The sequence below is a fragment of the Mizuhopecten yessoensis genome, unplaced genomic scaffold (genome assembly GCF_002113885.1).
Source record: "Mizuhopecten yessoensis strain PY_sf001 unplaced genomic scaffold, ASM211388v2 scaffold2137, whole genome shotgun sequence".
NCBI lineage: Eukaryota > Metazoa > Mollusca > Bivalvia > Pectinida > Pectinidae > Mizuhopecten > Mizuhopecten yessoensis.
The window spans coordinates 101,338-118,793 of record NW_018404396.1 but is presented as its reverse complement, the minus strand read 5'-3'; the positions used below and the strand labels follow the sequence as shown (position 1 = coordinate 118,793).

The window sequence follows — 17,456 nt, the reverse complement described above, 5'->3', positions numbered from 1 at the left end:
TTGAAATGATATATGTATTATATCTAAAAGTAAAATTAATGAAAATTGTATTTTACAAAATCAAATATTTTAATGTAGAAGTTAAAAACACAAACTAGTGTATTTAGTGTTATATACACAAATTAGTATTTAGTGTTATATACATAAATAATTACTGTTCCCTTCTAGTTCAAGATGGAGGACGGAAGTATCAACAATGGGTTTCCCGAGCATCACATGAATTGATTGATATGTTTCTACCGATATGCATCATTTAATTCATTAATAATTATGCAAAGTTCGTCTTCTCCATGATGTAACACACTAATCTAATGATACTATGTTGAAATTATACTACTAAAATGGTGAAGATAGCTGTGATAGGCGCTGGGTTGCTTGGGATAAAAATCGCAGGTAAGAATGAATGACTAAATGTAACGTTTTAGTCTTAAAATAATACTGTAACATTAGAGTTCTTATTACACATATCATAGTGAACGATTGCAAAATAACAAGTTTATCAAGCGTCGAATCCTTTACTTGTCCGTTATATTTTCTTTCTGCGTTTACAAATATATATGAGGATAAATAAATAATCTATATTTCTATCGTCGTTTACACTGACGTTCCCGCTGTATAGTGGTATGAGGCGACTAATGTGGTTTAACTGAGTAGTCAGATATCCCTGTCCATATCATCATATATCCGCCACCGCTGGGAATCGAACCGAAAGTCTTGGGAGAGTGATCATGAGTTGTCTGAAGCTCACGCTTGATTGCAGACACAGTAGAATGACAGTGCGCGTTATCGATCACAGCTACTGGGGCACCCATTTCATTGAATATACACTTAATAACTCCTTCAGTAGTTAGTGACATAACACAAAATTCTATCAGTAAGTAAGTATAAATGATTTTTTTTTAATGTAAAAGCCCATTGTAAGCATCATGCTTAAAAATAAATCAGAGACCTACATATGTATATATATGCAGGTCCTACAGACCTGTATATATACATTGTATGTTTGTCTCCTAGTTCATTTTTCATATCAGAGAACCTATTTCTGTGTCTGACCTTTTTTCATTGCTGTACAAATAACCCCAGTTTATTGATGTCATCAGTTTTTGCATTGGGTTGGAAGGTAAACACTTAGGTTAGGTCTGTGAAAATGTTGAAGAAAATGAGGTGAAACCAAGTTGATCAAACTATACAAGTTTTCTGGTTTGGTCGACAATTCTATAGACAACACCAAAAATATACCATAAATGCTTTTCTGTGATTGTCCTTTTCTATTCTTAGTAATAGTACCCAGTAAATATGAGTACATTTTGTTGCCATTCAAAAATGTAGTGTTTTCTGTCACAGTATAAAGTATGTGTGTACATGTGTTATAAGTAGACAGGCACACAAACTGGACGACTAGTGATCATATAGAGTCAAAGAAATGATTGCAAGCAGACTTTCCCGGTAAAATCAAAGAGAAAATATTGTTGATAAACAAGGTTAAATACATAGCTGTTTAATTTTGATCTTATTTGTTTATACAGTAATTTCACCTTAAGAGCTCAGAAACTTAATTAACAGGTCACTCAATGACCAAAGGACCAATTAAGGTGAGCTTATGCCATACCGTGGCGTGCGTCATCCGTCCGTCCGTTAACAATTTCTTTAAACAACTTCTAATTCTTCTTAACCACTGATTGGAGTTCAACTACATTTGACTGGAAGCATCCCTAGGTGGTGGAGATTCAAAATTGTACAAATGGTGGGGATGACCCCCCAGGGGGCTGAGGGACAGGGCCAAAAGGGGTCAATTTGGATATATTGCTTTAAGCAACTTCTTCTCTGGAACCAAGAAGTGGATATTAACCATATTTGACTGGAAGCATCCCTAGGTGGTGGTGATTCAAAATTGTACAAATGGTGGGGATGACCCCCCAGGGGGCTGAGGGGCGGGGCCAAAAGGGGGCAATTTGGCTATATTGCTACAAACGACTTCTGTAGAACTATGCACTGGAGCTATGCCATTGATATCGATCATATTTGGTCGGAAGCATTCATTGGAGGCAGGGATTCAAAATGGTGGAACTAACCCCCCGGGCTAAGGGGCGGGGCTCAAAAACGTTTATTACTTGAAAATGGTTGAGATCCCTACCATATAACCATATAAAGAGAAGAATGCACATTTGCTTCCAGGATTGCCGTAGGGTTTGGCCCCATCCTTGGAGACATAGTCCCTGGGTCATAACTTTGAAATGGTTGAAATCCCCATCCCAAAACTATATATACAAATGCTGGGCATAAACAGACGAATGTAGTCATGATATTATAATAGACCCTGGGGTCTGACCAAATCCCTAGGGACCAAGTTTCTTAGTCACAGCTTGGAAACAGTTGAGATTCCCACCCTATAACCATATATACAATTGCTGAGTATAAAGAGATGAATGCACATATGCTTCCAGGATGGCCTTGGGGTCTGCCCCACCCTTGGAGACTTAACCCCTGGGTCATAACTTTGAAATGGTTAAGATCCCCACCCCAAATTATACAATTGTTGGGCATAAAGAGAGGAATGCAGTCATGATATTAGAATTGATCCTGGGGTCTGGCCACAACTCTAGGGACTTAGTTTCTGAGTCACAGCTTGGAAGCAGTTGAGATCCCCACCCCATAACAATATATTACATTGCTGGGCATGAAAAACCTAATACAGATATGCTGCAAGGATTGGCCTTGGGGTCTGGCATATTCCCTTGGATCTCATTTGGAGAATATTTTGCCATGATTGCTAAGATATCCAGGTGAGCGATACAGGCCCTTTGGGCCTCTTGTTTATTATCATAACAATGAGTAAAAACACTCTAAACATGAAATACTGGCTGCATAGAACCTTTTCATATAATTTGATTCTATTTTGTCTTTTTTGGTATTTCTAACTTAATAATTGACAGATTTTTGATACCAAGGTTATAGAACTTCCTTGCTATTTCACCTACATATACGAAACTTTTTGTCCTTATGTATCTTGCAAAGGCAGAATGTTACATACTGAAATTTTGTCTCGCAACCCTCATCATATAGATTTTTTAGACATATTTTCTAATGATGATTTTGAATGTGTGCACAGGGAGGCAATCCCTATAAGTTTTGAGAATGGTAAAGTCAATGTCAATAGAAGCACCTTTTCTGATGTCTATGGCTGGTGAAGTACAATATGCTTTCCCATTTCAACACAAGAACGTATCAGAACAAAACACAACTTTTGTTCATACAATGAGCCTAATTGGATGGGATGAGATGCGTTATTTTTATTTAAACTTGCAGTACCCTTGGTTACAATTTTTTGATGTGGTTACTCGGGAGGAAAACATCATTCTTTTTTTTGCTATAATATGGGGAGTTTATACATCCTGTGATGAAAGCTTATAGCCAAAACTAGTCACATGTCATTTTGATATTTCCGTGTTACTAATTGATTTCTGTCATATCAGTCACATAACAATTTGTATTAACAATTTTAAAATATAAACTTTGTTTCATTTCTTTTTGCATTCACAGTATAATATAACAGAATACATAATTGTTGAAACAGGAATCAGAAACAAGTTTTACAACATTTATATATCCATCTTCTGAATTCAACTGTACATATGGTCTGAATCTTTTTTTATTTGTTTTAAAGGTGAGCTGGCATACCATGGCCATCGTGTTAGGATCCACGACTCTAACATAAAGAATCTTAACAGTGTATTCCAGCGAATGGAGGAGGATAAAAAGAACCTGAGAGAGGAGGGAGTATTGCTTCATAAAAACTTCATTGTAAGTAAACGTATAAGACTATATATGTCACTATCTCACATATAGAAATATGTTTGTTTTGAAAAAAGAAAAAGTAATAATGGAGATAATTTAATGTCTCAGTTTTAGTATTTGGTGGTGTACAGTACTTACTACGTAAGTAAAAGTATCTAGAAAGGGTCACATAAAACACAGAGCCTCGTACAGGAGTACATGTTAAGTCTCTACCCCCAGAGCCTCGTACAGGAGTACATTTAATTCTCTTCCCCCAGAGCCTCGGACAGGAGTACATGTTAAGTCTCTTCCCCCAGAGCCTCGTACAGGTGTACATGTTAAGTCTCTTCCCCCAGGGCCTCGTACAGGAGTACATGTTAATTCTCTTCCCCAGAGCCCCGTACAGGAGTACATGTTAAGTCTCTTCCCCCAGGGCCTCGTACAGGAGTACATGTTAATTGTCTTCCCCCAGAGCCTCGTTCAGGAGTACATGTTAAGTCTCTTCCCCCAGAGCCTCGTACAGGTGTACATGTTAAGTCTCTTCCCCCAGGGCCTCGTACAGGAGTACATGTTAATTCTCTTCCCCCAGAGCCTCGTACAGGAGTACATGTTAATTCTCTTCCCCAAGGTCCAGGGCCAGTGTTGTGTGTGAGTTAACTCATTAGTGATATTGTATGTAATATTTCCTCCTCCAGGTTCAGGCTCATTGTGTGTATGAATTACCTAATGAGTGATAATTAATGTTTATTATAATGTATATGAGTTAAATAATTAGTGATACTGTATGTTACATTATTTGTATTTCCAATCTGCAGGGCCAGGTCCTATGTATGAGCCGGCTAGAGGAGACAGTCTGTGATGCTGACGTTATAATTGAATGTGTTCTTGAGGACCTTGAGGTGAAGAAAGATCTCTTTGAAAGTAAGTGATTGTGTGTTATGGATTTATTAATTAAAATACAATAGTTTATTTTATCAGTTTGGTAGTTTATGATTATGCCCATGCATGATATAACATATGTATTAACAAAATTTGTTTGTGATATTTCACATATATATATATATATATATATATATATATATACCTGCTTGTACGAGGATTTCCCATTGAGATATATTTCTATGAATGCATTTATGATGTACTCAGACTTACATTTATAGTGAACATCACAGTTATAATAACACCAGTCAGGATACTACAGTAAACTATACCTTATTTACATCTATTGCCATGGAAACTATAACTAAAATGCTCAGTTATGATGCATGTGTCAATTTGTGGAAAGTTATGCTGTCCTTTATAAATACATTTACAATGTATTTGTTTAACAGGAATTTCTCACCTGTGTAAGCCAGAGGCAGTCCTGTGCAGCAATACACTGCGGTTGAAGATGGATGATATTGTTCAAAGGACAAACAATAAAGAGGTATGCTTCATGTTTATAAGGATTTCTTCTAAAAGTAAAACATTGATTTATATGTACTCACTATATGCAAGTACAATTCTGCCTGTTAATCAATGCGTGATATAATGAAGGGACATAACTCTTATCACCTTTGTGCTGCAATGATGGAAGTAAGAGCCACAAAACTGGGGCCTGTTCGTTTATGCGGAACAACCGGTACGTCCATATTTAAATGTAACATTTTTGGATATAAATCCTGGCGGACCTGCAAATGATTATACAGGCCTTGCAAGGCTTTGTCAAGGCTTGCCTGGAAGAAGCATCAGATTTACTGGGTCCGACCTTATGTTTTAAACAAATACCGGGGTAACACTGGTCCAACCGGGTCAACCATTTGGACCGCGATAAACGAAAATGGCCGAGAATATTTTCTGTCTAAAACTGTTCATGAAGTTTGTGATCCTTGAAACATGCATGTCTTATATGTATGTGATCATAGAGTAATGTATTCTTTGGCAGTGTTGGCCACCATTGATCCTTCTTTTACACTAGAGATAAAGTAAGGAAACAACTATGTATTGTTAGGGCTATCTTTGCATGGTCTCCTAACTCATCAACATTAAAACCCTTTAGTGCAGCTTTCTTATCGCTGTTTCTGTAATTTTGAATACTTCCCTTATATCATTATAAGGAAAGTATTGGTATTTTTAATTATGGTTGTCATGGTATTACCAATGGTACATGTAACTAGTTGAAATTTGCATAAAGTAGAGAAATTTGAATATTAAATCAATTTCAATGAATTTTGCATTTTGTTTCGGGTGAATTTTAATGGAATTTGATGCCAGAAAAGGTTTAAACATTTATATACATTGCTTTACTGATATCTGTATGGTACACTAATGTCATCCCACTGCCAGAAATCATACCATGTATGATTTTAAGAAGGTGTAGCATATTTATAGCAAACTATGAACCTGAGATCAAAGATATACAGATACTGTATTACATTGTTGACCAGGAGTTGTGTTTGTTACAGAGGACGATGGGTCTGCGTTTCTTGTTCCCCGTGTACTGTATACCGGAGGTAGAAATCACACCCAGCTCATTCTCCTCACAGAAAGCCATTCAGAAAGGTAAGATTATACTTAACTCTTAGTCAGATAAGATCCAGAAAACTTGTAACAAGAAAATGTCTCCAGAACAATTATACCAGGCAATGAAAGTGTAATACTTATCATTGTACCCGAATAAAATATTTGGAGTCGTGTCTCTCATTGTGTATATAGAAGTGCTACAGTAAGTGTTAATATTTTTCAGTACGGATCATGCTGGAGAGGATGGGGAAGACTTTGTTCTTCAGGTCTGGTGGGGAGCCCCTCATTTTGTCGGAGGAACAGCGAGAGGAGCGTAAGAAAGGTACATACACGAAATTAGGAAATGTAGAAAAGGGCATTGATTATGTTATACAACAGATAATAACCTGTCATATCTCAGTGCTGAATTGCTATAGATACAAAAGTGTTATTTTAAACTATTTTCAAAAAATAGAATATGGTGAGTTGTCATTTAATGCTGCTGATGTCCTGTTGATCATCTTCTTTTTGTCTACAGCTCGTCTGGAACAGATCAAGAGCTCGTCGGGAGTGGGCCACCTGTTTGAGAGTATGATTCCTGCCTTATCGCACCAGGGCAATGTCCCGCAGGACGAGGAGAAGAAAAGTGAGTACTACAGAGTGGGCACTACATGATCACTCATTTCTATAACTGTATCGCAGCTGCTTAAATTGTTTTTAGAAAGTGAGAGACCATATCTTGTGACTTGGTAGTTTTACATATCAAGGACTTTGAAATCTTTTGAGCCGTGTCTTTTAATTGACAAAAGGTCATATAGAAAGTTTAAACTTGGGTATACCCTGTAAGAATGTGATTCGAAAATATTTTTAAAAAGGTGATTCTAAGGATTCTGATGCATTTTCCAGGACCCTGTATGGATATTCTAACCCACCATTTGTTGTTATCGAGGTATAAATTGACACAGTAACACAGGCATGGGGATCAAGTGGCTCAATGGGTAACGCACTAGTCTTTCTCAAAGATGGCAGGGTTTGATTCCCTGTCAAATGTTAAACAGAATCAAGTCACCTGCCTGATGCAAAGGATTTCTCTGGTTACTTTCTTCTTTTCGCATTCAACCTCTGTGCACCTCCATCCAGGCCAACAAGCTAACAGAGTGATAAATATAAGTTGGAAAAACTTGCTTCATCATTGTTGTAAGATAAAGTTGATATTTTATTGAACATTTGTATAGAAAGATTGACTCAAACTCTAATATAAACTCTGAACAAGTATTGGCCTGTACCTGTATGTATAGGATAAACCACGAGTTGGTGTAGAATAGGCCAGAGAAAACACCCCTATCGAGGGCCGAGGTAAAGTTGATATTTTATTGAACATTTGTATAGAAAGATTGACTTATACTCTAATATAAACTCCGAACAAACATTGGCCTGTACCTGTATGTTATAGTAAAGGACAAACATTTGCCTGTTTCTGTATGTTATAGTAAAGGACAAACATTTGCCTGTTTCTGTATGTTATAGTAAAGGACAAACACTGGCCTGTTCCTGTATGTTATAGTAAAGGACAAACACTGGCCTGTACCTATATGGTATAGTAAAGGACAAACACAGGCCTGTACCTGTATGTTATAGTAAAGGACAAATACTGGCCTGTACCTGTATGTTATAGTAAAGGACAAATACTGGCCTGTACCTGTATGTTATAGTAAAGGACAAATACTGGCCTGTACCTGTATGTTATAGTAAAGGACCAACACTGGCCTGTACATACCTGTATGTTATAGTAAAGGACAAACACTGGCCTGTTCCTGTATGTTATAGTAAAGGACAAACACTGGCCTGTACATACCTGTATGTTATAGTAAAGGACAAACACTGGCCTGTTCCTGTATGTTATAGTAAAGGACAAACACTGGCCTGTACCTATATGGTATAGTAAAGGACAAACACAGGCCTGTACCTGTATGTTATAGTAAAGGACAAACACTGGCCTGTACCTGTATGTTATAGTAAAGGACAAACACTGAGGTCTTGTACCCAATACTTTCTAAGATATAGGTTATAAGAAAATTAAGTTCCTTAAGGAATGACCTTGATTGTGATTTAAATCCTTTTGTTTTTATCCTCTTTCTTGCTGATAGGATTTACCGGTTAACAAGAAATTAAAATTCCTAAGGAATTACTTGTCAGTTCTATTTTATCAAATCAATAATAATAGCAGACCATTTCTAACTCAATATCTCGACGATAACTCAATGTTGTTAGGGTAATATATAATACATGTAGTATATTTGAAGTACAGATAAAAAATAATTGTGTATACCACAGGTATATTTCATTAATAAAGAGTTAACATGAGAAAATGAACCCTTTTCCATTTATACACTAAACACTGACGATGGAAAAGAAATGATATTTGCACACCTAGGGTATGTGTTTGTGTGTCATTGACCGATATAAACAAGTGATGACAGATCGGCTTATATCCCGAGTCCTTCAGGAATAATCATAACAACTGACCACATGAATTCTAGGTGAAGAAATGGTCATTATAGTTTCATTAATACCACAATCAAAACATTTAAAATTTCTGTTTTATATCCATTATATTTATAAAATATATATTTTATATTATATTTTTTAAGTTAATTGTAAAAAACTGTTGATTTTTAAAACATCTTTCTCTGTCAGAAATTGTCATTCATGTCAACAATGTATTATGTGTTTATTGATGTTTCTTTGATGATTCTGAGAGGATGAGTTTATTGGTGGTTTAGAGGTGTGGAGAGTTGGGCTGGTGCTATATAGGGCCTAGTATTGCTGCTGATTGACATATAGAGGGTGCTTCAGTGTCTCTGATTGAGCTGTAATTAGCAGGGACTTAGGCGTGTGGACCCCATGCTGAGCTCCTCAGCCTCATCAACACTGCATATCTGGTATGTAGAGTGCTTTGTTTCTCTGGCTGCCAAGGAGACGACCTCTGATAGGGTCTTAAAGGCTTATGTTTGGGTTTTTCCTCTGTCTCATCAATATCTTCATAAATCCCTTTGCCTTCCTTGTGATGTCAATGTATTGGTTCTCGGTGAGTTCACTTAACTCACAATATTCTTTCTAAAGTAGAAATAAATAAGGTATATTACCTTTCATCAATTTTTTCTCAATATTTTTTATCACTCATACAGCGCTAGGTCCAAGACCAAGGACATTTAACTTTAATTATGTTTTTTTTTTGTTAATTGTTATGTGAATAAGGGTCATGTAGTGCAACCTAAAAGATAAAACCCACTACTAATGTTTTATAGTAGTTTAAGCAGAGAAAATGTACTGGATTATAATCTGCTTGGGTTTGTTACCAGTCCCTCATAAGGACAATCAGTGTGATAGTTACCAGTCCCTCATAGAGACAATCTGTATGATAGTTACCAGTCCCTTATAGAGACAATCTGTTTGTGATAGTTACCAGTACCTCATAGAGACAATCAGTTTGTGTTAGTTATCAGCCCCTCATAGAGATAATCTGTGTGATAGTTACCGGTCCCTCATAGAGACAATCTGTGTGATAGTTACCAGTCCCTTATAGAGATAATCAGTGTGATAGTTACCAGGCCCTCATAGAGATAATCTGTTTGTGTTAGTTACCAGTCCCTCATAGAGACAATCTGTTTGTGTTAGTTACCAGTACCTCATAGAGACAATCTGTATGATAGTTACCAGTCCCTTATAGAGACAATCTGTTTGTGTTAGTTACCAGTACCTCATAGAGACAATCTGTGTGATAGTTATCGGTCCCTCATAGAGACAATCTGTGTGATAGATACCAGTCCCTCATAAGGACAATCTGTGTGTTAGTTACGGGTCCCTCATAGAGATAATCTGTTTGTGCAAGTCACTGGTCCCTAATAGAGATAATCTGTTTGTGTTAGGTACTGGTCCCTCATAGAGATAATCTGTTTGTGATAGTTACCAGTACCTCATAGAGACAATCTGTTTGTGTTAGTTACCGGTCCCTCATAGAGATAAACTGTTTGTGTTAGTTACCAGTCCCTCATAGAGATAATCTGTGGGTTAGTTACCAGTCCCTCATAGAGACAATCTATGTGATAGTTACCAGTCCCTCATAGAGACAATCTGTGGGATCGTTACCAGTCCCTCATAGAGACAATCTGCTTGTGATAGTTACCAGTCCCTCATAGAGAGAATCTGTGTGATAGTTACCAGTCCCTCATAGTGACAATCTGTTTGTGTTAGTTACCAGTCCCTCATAGAGACAATCTATGTGATAGTTACCAGTCCCTCATAGAGACAATCAGTTTGTGTTAGTTACCGGTCCCTCATAGAGATAAACTGTTTGTGTTAGTTACCAGTCCCTCATAGAGACAATCTATGTGATAGTTACCAGTCCCTCATAGAGACAGTCTGTGTGATAGTTACCAGTCCCTCATAGTGACAATCTGTTTGTGTTAGTTACCAGTCCCTCATAGAGATAATCTGTTTGTGATAGTTACCAGTCCCTCATAGAGAGAATCTGTGTGATAGTTACCAGTCCCTCATAAGGACAATCTGTATGTTAGTTACCGGTCCCTTATAGAGATAATCTGTTTGTGCTAGTTACTGGTCCCTAATAGAGATAATCTGTTTGTGTTAGTTACTGGTCCCTCATAGAGACAATCTGTGTGATAGATACCAGTCCCTCATAAGGACAATCTGTGTGTTAGTTCCCGGTCCCTCATAGAGATAATCTGTTTGTGCTAGTTACTGGTCCCTCATAGAGATAATCTGTTTGTGCAAGTTACTGGTCCCTAATAGAGATAATCTGTTTGTGTTAGTTACTGGTCCCTCATAGAGATAAACTGTTTGTGATAGTTACCAGTCCCTCATAGAGAGAATCTGTGTGATAGTTACCAGTCCCTCATAAGGACAATCTGTGCGTTAGTTACCGGTCCCTCATAGAGATAATCTGTGTGATAGTTACCATTCCCTCATAGAGACAATCTGTGTGATCGTTACCAGTCCCTCATAGAGATAATCTGTTTGATAGTTACCAGTCCATCATAGAGATAATCTGTGTGATAGTTACCAGTCCATCATAGAGATAATCTGTGTGATAGTTACCAGGCCCTCATAGAGACAATCTGTTTGTGATAGATACCAGTCCCTCATAGAGACAATCTGTTTGTGATAGATACCAGTCCCTCATAGAGACAATCTGTGTTAGTTACCAGTCCCTCATAGAGACAATCTATGTGATAGTTACCAGTCCCTCATAGAGACAGTCTGTGTGATAGTTACCAGTCCCTCATAGAAATAATCTGTTTGATAGTTACCAGTCCCTCATAGAGACAATCAGTTTGTGTTAGTTATCAGCCCCTCATAGAGATAATCTGTTTGTGCTAGTTACTGGTCCCTCATAGAGATAATCTGTTTGTGCTAGTTACTGGTCCCTAATAGAGATAATCTGTTTGTGTTAGTTACTGGTCCATCATAGAGACAATCTGTGTGATAGTTACCGGTCCATCATAGAGACAATCTGTGTGTTAGTTACCAGTCCCTCATAGAGATACTCTGTTTGTGTTAGTTACTGGTCCATCATAGAGACAATCTGTGTGATAGTTACCAGGCCCTCATAGAGATAATCTGTTTGTGTTAGCTACTGGTCCCTCATAGGGATAATCTGTTTGTGTTAGTTACCAGTCCCTCATAGAGATAATCAGTGTGATAGTTACCAGTCCCTCATAGAGATAATATGTGTGATAATTACCAGTCCCTCATAGAGATAATCTGTGTGTTAGTTACCAGTCCCTCATAGAGACAATCTGTTTGTGTTAGTTACAAGTCCCTCATAGAGATAATCTGTTTGTGTTAGTTACCGGTCCCTCATAGAGATAATCTGTTTGTGCTAGTTACTGGTCCCTAATAGAGATAATCTGTTTGTGTTAGTTACTGGTCCCTCATAGAGATAAACTGTTTGTGATAGTTACCAGTCCCTCATAGAGATAATATGTGTGATAATTACCAGTCCCTCATAGAGATAATCTGTTTGTGCTAGTTACTGGTCCCTCATAGAGATAATCTGTGTGATAGTTACTGGTCCCTCATAGAGATAATCGGTTTGTGTTAGTTACTGGTCCCTCATAGAGATAAACTGTTTGTGATAGTTACCAGTCCCTCATAGAGAGAATCTGTGTGATAGTTACCAGTCCCTCATAGAAATAATCTGTTTGATAGTTACCAGTCCCTCATAGAGACAATCTGTTTGTGATAGTTACCAGTACCTCATAGAGACAATCTGGTTGTGTTAGTTACCAGTACCTCATAGAGACAATCTGTGTGATAGTTACCAGTCCCTCATAAGGACAATCTGTGTGTTAGTTACCGGTCCCTTATAGAGATAATCTGTTTGTGCTAGTTACTGGTCCCTAATAGAGATAATCTGTTTGTGTTAGTTACTGGTCCCTCATAGAGATAATCTGTTTGTGATAGTTACCAGTCCCTCATAGAGATAATCTGTTTGTGTTAGTTACTGGTCCATCATAGAGACAATCTGTGTGATAGTTACCAGTCCGTCATAGAGACAATCTGTGTGATAGTTACCAGTCCCTCATAGAGATAATCTGTTTGTGTTAGTTACCGGTCCCTCATAGAGATAATCTGTTTGTGCTAGTTACTGGTCCCTCATAGAGATAATCTGTTTGTGCTAGTTACTGGTCCATCATAGAGACAATCTGTGTGATAGTTACTGGTCCCTCATAGAGATAATCGGTTTGTGTTAGTTACTGGTCCCTCATAGAGATAATCTGTTTGTGCTAGTTAATGGTCCCTCATAGGGATAATCTGTGTGATAGTTACCAGTCCCTCATAGAGATCATCTCAATCTGTTTGTGTTTGTAACAGTACCATTATTTGTTTAAAAATGATGGTCACTAGGCTATAAATTCCATAATATTATTTCTAAATCACTTAAAATGATTTGATAGTTTTCTTGTGTGTATGTTATGTTTGTGTCTGCCTGCAGAGGGCATGGAAGAGGATCGGGACCCGGACTGTGCCATCTGTATGGACCGAATGCGAGACTGCCTCCTCTGTCCCTGCCACCATATGATCACGTGTTACGAATGTTCAAAGATGCTCCATAATCGGCGGGATGGGTGTCCAGTATGTCGGAAGGACATTACAGAACTTATCCGGGTCTATCACTCATAACTACTGAACTCTTGTGAGAATTTTTACAAAATTCTTTGAGGATGTTAACAACAGAAGGGGACATCATCCAAGTGAAATGACCACTGACCATCGAAGGGGCGTCAGCATGGTTCCTGATACAGAACTCTTTTGGAGGATGCCCCACTACCTTTTTGATAAAGGGAGGACAAACACTAAGAAATGAAGTTTGGAAAAGATGTGATTTATCTGTACCTTCTAAATTTACCTCTGTTACAATATTGTGTACAGTCGTGTTCATAGGATTATTGTAGTGTTTGTTTTACTACTGTTTTAATACAGTAAAGAAATAATTTATTGTTGAGTGAACAAAGACAATTCAGAAGATGATACTAAATTGTACTGATGCAGGATCAAAATGAGGAATGATATGTACTTAAATATGTAGGTAGCAGTAAAGGGATGATTTCAATGTACAGCTGTACTTAAATATGTAGGTAGCAGTAAAGGGATGATTTCAATGTACAGCTGTACTTAAATATGTAGGTAGCAGTAAAGGGATGATTTCAATGTACAGCTGTACTTAAAGATAACAGGCAATTTTAATGTATATAGGAATTAACTTATGTTTTAGCATTACTTCATGGGGAAATTCTTGCGATATATAAGTAATTGTCTATATATTCTCACAGATACATGTATATGACGTTCAGGGCAATGAAATAAAGAGACATGCATAATAATTTTTACAAAAAAAAAAACAATAGAAAAATTATGCCATTTACTTTATGGTTTGGTCATAAATTTCAAATTGTGGTTGTGACATGGGAATCACAAAGCATCGTATTTGTTGTTAATAGCAGACACTCGCAGTATGTGGGAGTTACCCCCCTTTACACACGCTTCTATATGCACTGTGTGTGTGTTTATATTTACTGCCTAGGATCCAAATCATAGCAGAGCACTTAACTAATAGAATTCTTTATATTGTTTTAATGTGACAAGTATGTATATTAGGCTAGCTGTTTACTTGTTTCAGCAGCATCTAGTCTGTAGATGTAAATAATAATCTGGTGTTGTATTAACTTGTATACATATTGATTAAGAACAAATTTCCAGAATAATAGGTATTTCAGGTAAATGAAGAAAGTAACCGACACACATTTACCAGCTTTTACTTTACAGGGTGTACCCATTCAACCCTGCAGACTTCCTCCTGCTGAATTATGATAAAAAGTGCATCCTAACACTTTGATGTGTATAGAATAAAAACATAAACAAAGGCTGTACTGACATGCCCATGTAACAAGATATAACAGCACTCCCAAGATTTTACATTGTGTCTTTGTCACTGTTTTCAGCCAACCATGAATTATTTAAAACAAAACAAAAACTTGTTCAAAGTTACTTTTTTTGTTTCCATGGCTTCACTGTGATGTGTGTAGATATGGATGAATGATCACAGTTAATAGATCTAGATGTGAAACTTCAGATAATCACCTGTAGCCATCTACAAGACAATATCACTTAAAATTTTAAAAAAAACTGTGGATATTAAATGGAGGGAATTTAACATCTGTGAATAGCTGAATTGTCTGGTCCATCAGGCAGCTGTCGTGTCTAGTCCATCAGCTAGCATTTGTGACCATGCTGAAAAGTTGATGATTATCCACATGCTAAAGTTAGCATAGTGAAGTGGGACGTGTATACGAGGATGGCTGTTTGGCGTGAATCAAAGCCTGGTGATCGGTTATACCAGTCGCTGTTAACAATACCTTACCAGTGTTTCATTGTCTTATGTAGAAGTAAGTTTGCTTGACTTCAACATTTCTGTATTGTCATCTTTCAATTTCTTAATCATGTGCAGACAGATGATCTTCACAATATTCTAACCCGATTGTTATATTTGTAAAAACAAATTAGCTGGTCTATCACATTGTGTTACATATATTTCAGGCATTAATTCCTGTGATGGGAAGTAAATAAGTGATTATCATCGGGAAATCAAATACCTAAAAATTGGTTTTATTTGGAGTTTTACTGTTTCTGAAATTATTATGCATCATGAAATATTGTCCGTTATATCTTACTGTTAAGAATAAGCTAACAATTAGGTTTCAGTAAACTGATGTCAGACATCTTAGAATTTAATTAAAGATAATGACAAAGTGTTTATTGATACTACTAGCTACATTTAAGGTGTTGTCTATTTAGATATTAAAATTTGTTTTGTGTTTTGTTTTTAATGAATAAAATCATTTTGACTTGCTATCCTTTCATTAGAGATTGATGATCACGCCAAGGCTTGCACTTTACACATTATATCTGCGAGTTGTACCGTAGTTATATTCAAATACTTTAATAAGTAACTACCCTACACATTATACAGACTGCGACTTGTGTTGGAGCTACCTTCATGATCTGATTTAGAATTAATGGAAATACTGTTAATACAAACCTATCGGTTAAGATTCATTAGATAACAGACAAATGTGTTTAGTGTTGAATTCGTTTAGAACTGAAGAAACAAGATACATGTTTCAGTAGGGTAGTTTAAAAACTTCATGATAGGTATCGTATATTTCCTTTGAAATGATAACACGTGGACTAAGATGTATCTGTGATATTTGTTAACTATTTGTAGCGGCATTGTCACTTTTTGTGTCATTTCTATAACTATTTAAGTTGTTATCGAAAAATAAACATTTATTGTTTTCTTCATATTTTGTATCGTGGTTTTTATTTTATTTTTCATGTATGAAAATATTGTAAAGAGTACCTGCTGTTGGTTCTATGATTACAATACAGATCTACCGGTAATACAGATCTACCGGTAATACAGATCTACCGGTAAACAAGATGGGTAGTTTGATCAGTTTGCTTTTCATTATTTAACCTTAAACATGGTCTCGCCTGATATTTTTGGGTTTGTTTGTGTTTTACGTCCTATTGACAGCTATGGTCATTTAAGGACGTGCCAGGTTTTGGTGATGGAGGAAAGCCGAAGTTCCCGGAGACAAGAATTCCACGGAAGTGGATGTGTCGCCTGCGCAGGAAGCTGGGAGATTGTGCTTAGCACTGCATGAAGTTTGAGTTTGATCGGCCCAAGGAAACTCAAGTTATCGCACGAAAACAGATTTTCTATTTATAGTAACAGTGACCTTAACCTTTGACCTTCGGACCTGAAAAGCAATCTCAAGCAAGCACTTTTTGTAAGGAAGCACTGCATGAAGTTTGAGTTTGATCGGCCCAAGGAAACTCAAGTTATCGCACGAAAACCTCTGTGCGGACGCCGCCGATGCCGCCATAGCAATACCTATGTGTCACCAGCTTTTCGCAGGCGACACAAAAAACACGACCTATGGCCGGTACCTGGCGACTGCTCCCCGAGGTGTGATATAAAGTGCCCAAGAGCTTGAAACTAAATATTAGATTGAAGTCAAGTGTTCTAAAGTATAGAAACTTACGAGTACAACATTACACTGGCGGTTGTATCACAGAAGAGAAGAATAAAGTAGAGAACCTGAGTATAGACTTTATTCATAATAATACACATAGTTGGGTAACAGAGGATACTGATTGCAACGTGGCCGTTATACCAGCCCATATCTACAGTGGAACCTCCGTAGCCTGGACACTTTTAGTTTACAACACATATTCGCAATAACTTTCTAATTCACTGAACATTTTCAAAATAAATATACCAGTAAACAAAGACTAGCATCCAGATTCAGCTGAATTTCATTATAGCTTATAAATAATTATACAATTCCTGTCCAATCAAAATAAATTTTAAATTACTAACATTGTCATATGTCGATTGATGTGCAAAAATCGTCATTGACCAGATACAAAACAATTTAAAATTCAGTTCAAGATTTTTTTATATACCAGGTATGTATATGACAATGTGTCTTATATAAATTAGAGAAAGAAAACAACACCTTTGTGTAAAAGACTAGTGATGTGAGTTACCAGAGTCCAGTTTAAGGGGGTTCCACAGTACATACCATACATCTTATTCTATAGAGTGAACA

General features: G+C 36.9%; 1 protein-coding gene across 2 annotated transcripts; it reads left to right on the top strand.

Annotated features, from left to right (window-relative positions):
• The first annotated feature begins 173 nt into the window (after positions 1-173).
• LOC110445248 (probable 3-hydroxybutyryl-CoA dehydrogenase) lies at positions 174-16,130 on the top strand. 2 transcript variants are annotated; one of them, XR_002462338.1, is made up of 9 exons: positions 174-393; positions 3,665-3,801; positions 4,590-4,695; positions 5,106-5,200; positions 6,219-6,315; positions 6,500-6,598; positions 6,794-6,901; positions 13,274-13,867; positions 13,917-16,130. XR_002462338.1 is itself a non-coding variant. In XM_021489750.1 (8 exons), the coding sequence occupies exons 1-8, from the start codon at positions 342-344 to the stop codon at positions 13,459-13,461; spliced, it is 882 nt and encodes a 293-aa protein (XP_021345425.1). In that variant the 5' UTR covers positions 174-341; the 3' UTR covers positions 13,462-16,130. The 2 variants fall into 2 exon arrangements, 1 of the variants encoding a protein (XP_021345425.1); XM_021489750.1 differs by having other exon boundaries at positions 13,274-16,130.
• The last annotated feature ends 1,326 nt before the right edge of the window (positions 16,131-17,456 follow it).

What these genes read in the sequence shown, in the direction of transcription:
- LOC110445248 (XM_021489750.1), top strand. Translation starts at nt 342, where the DNA reads ATGGTGAAGATAGCTGTGATAGGCGCTGGGTTGCTTGGGATAAAAATC. An exon ending in AAAGGACAAACAATAAAGAG is followed by an intron (nt 5,201 to 6,218) that starts GTATGCTTCATG and finishes TGTTTGTTACAG; the next exon opens with AGGACGATGGGTCTGCGTTT. An exon ending in ACAGAAAGCCATTCAGAAAG is followed by an intron (nt 6,316 to 6,499) that starts GTAAGATTATAC and finishes AATATTTTTCAG; the next exon opens with TACGGATCATGCTGGAGAGG.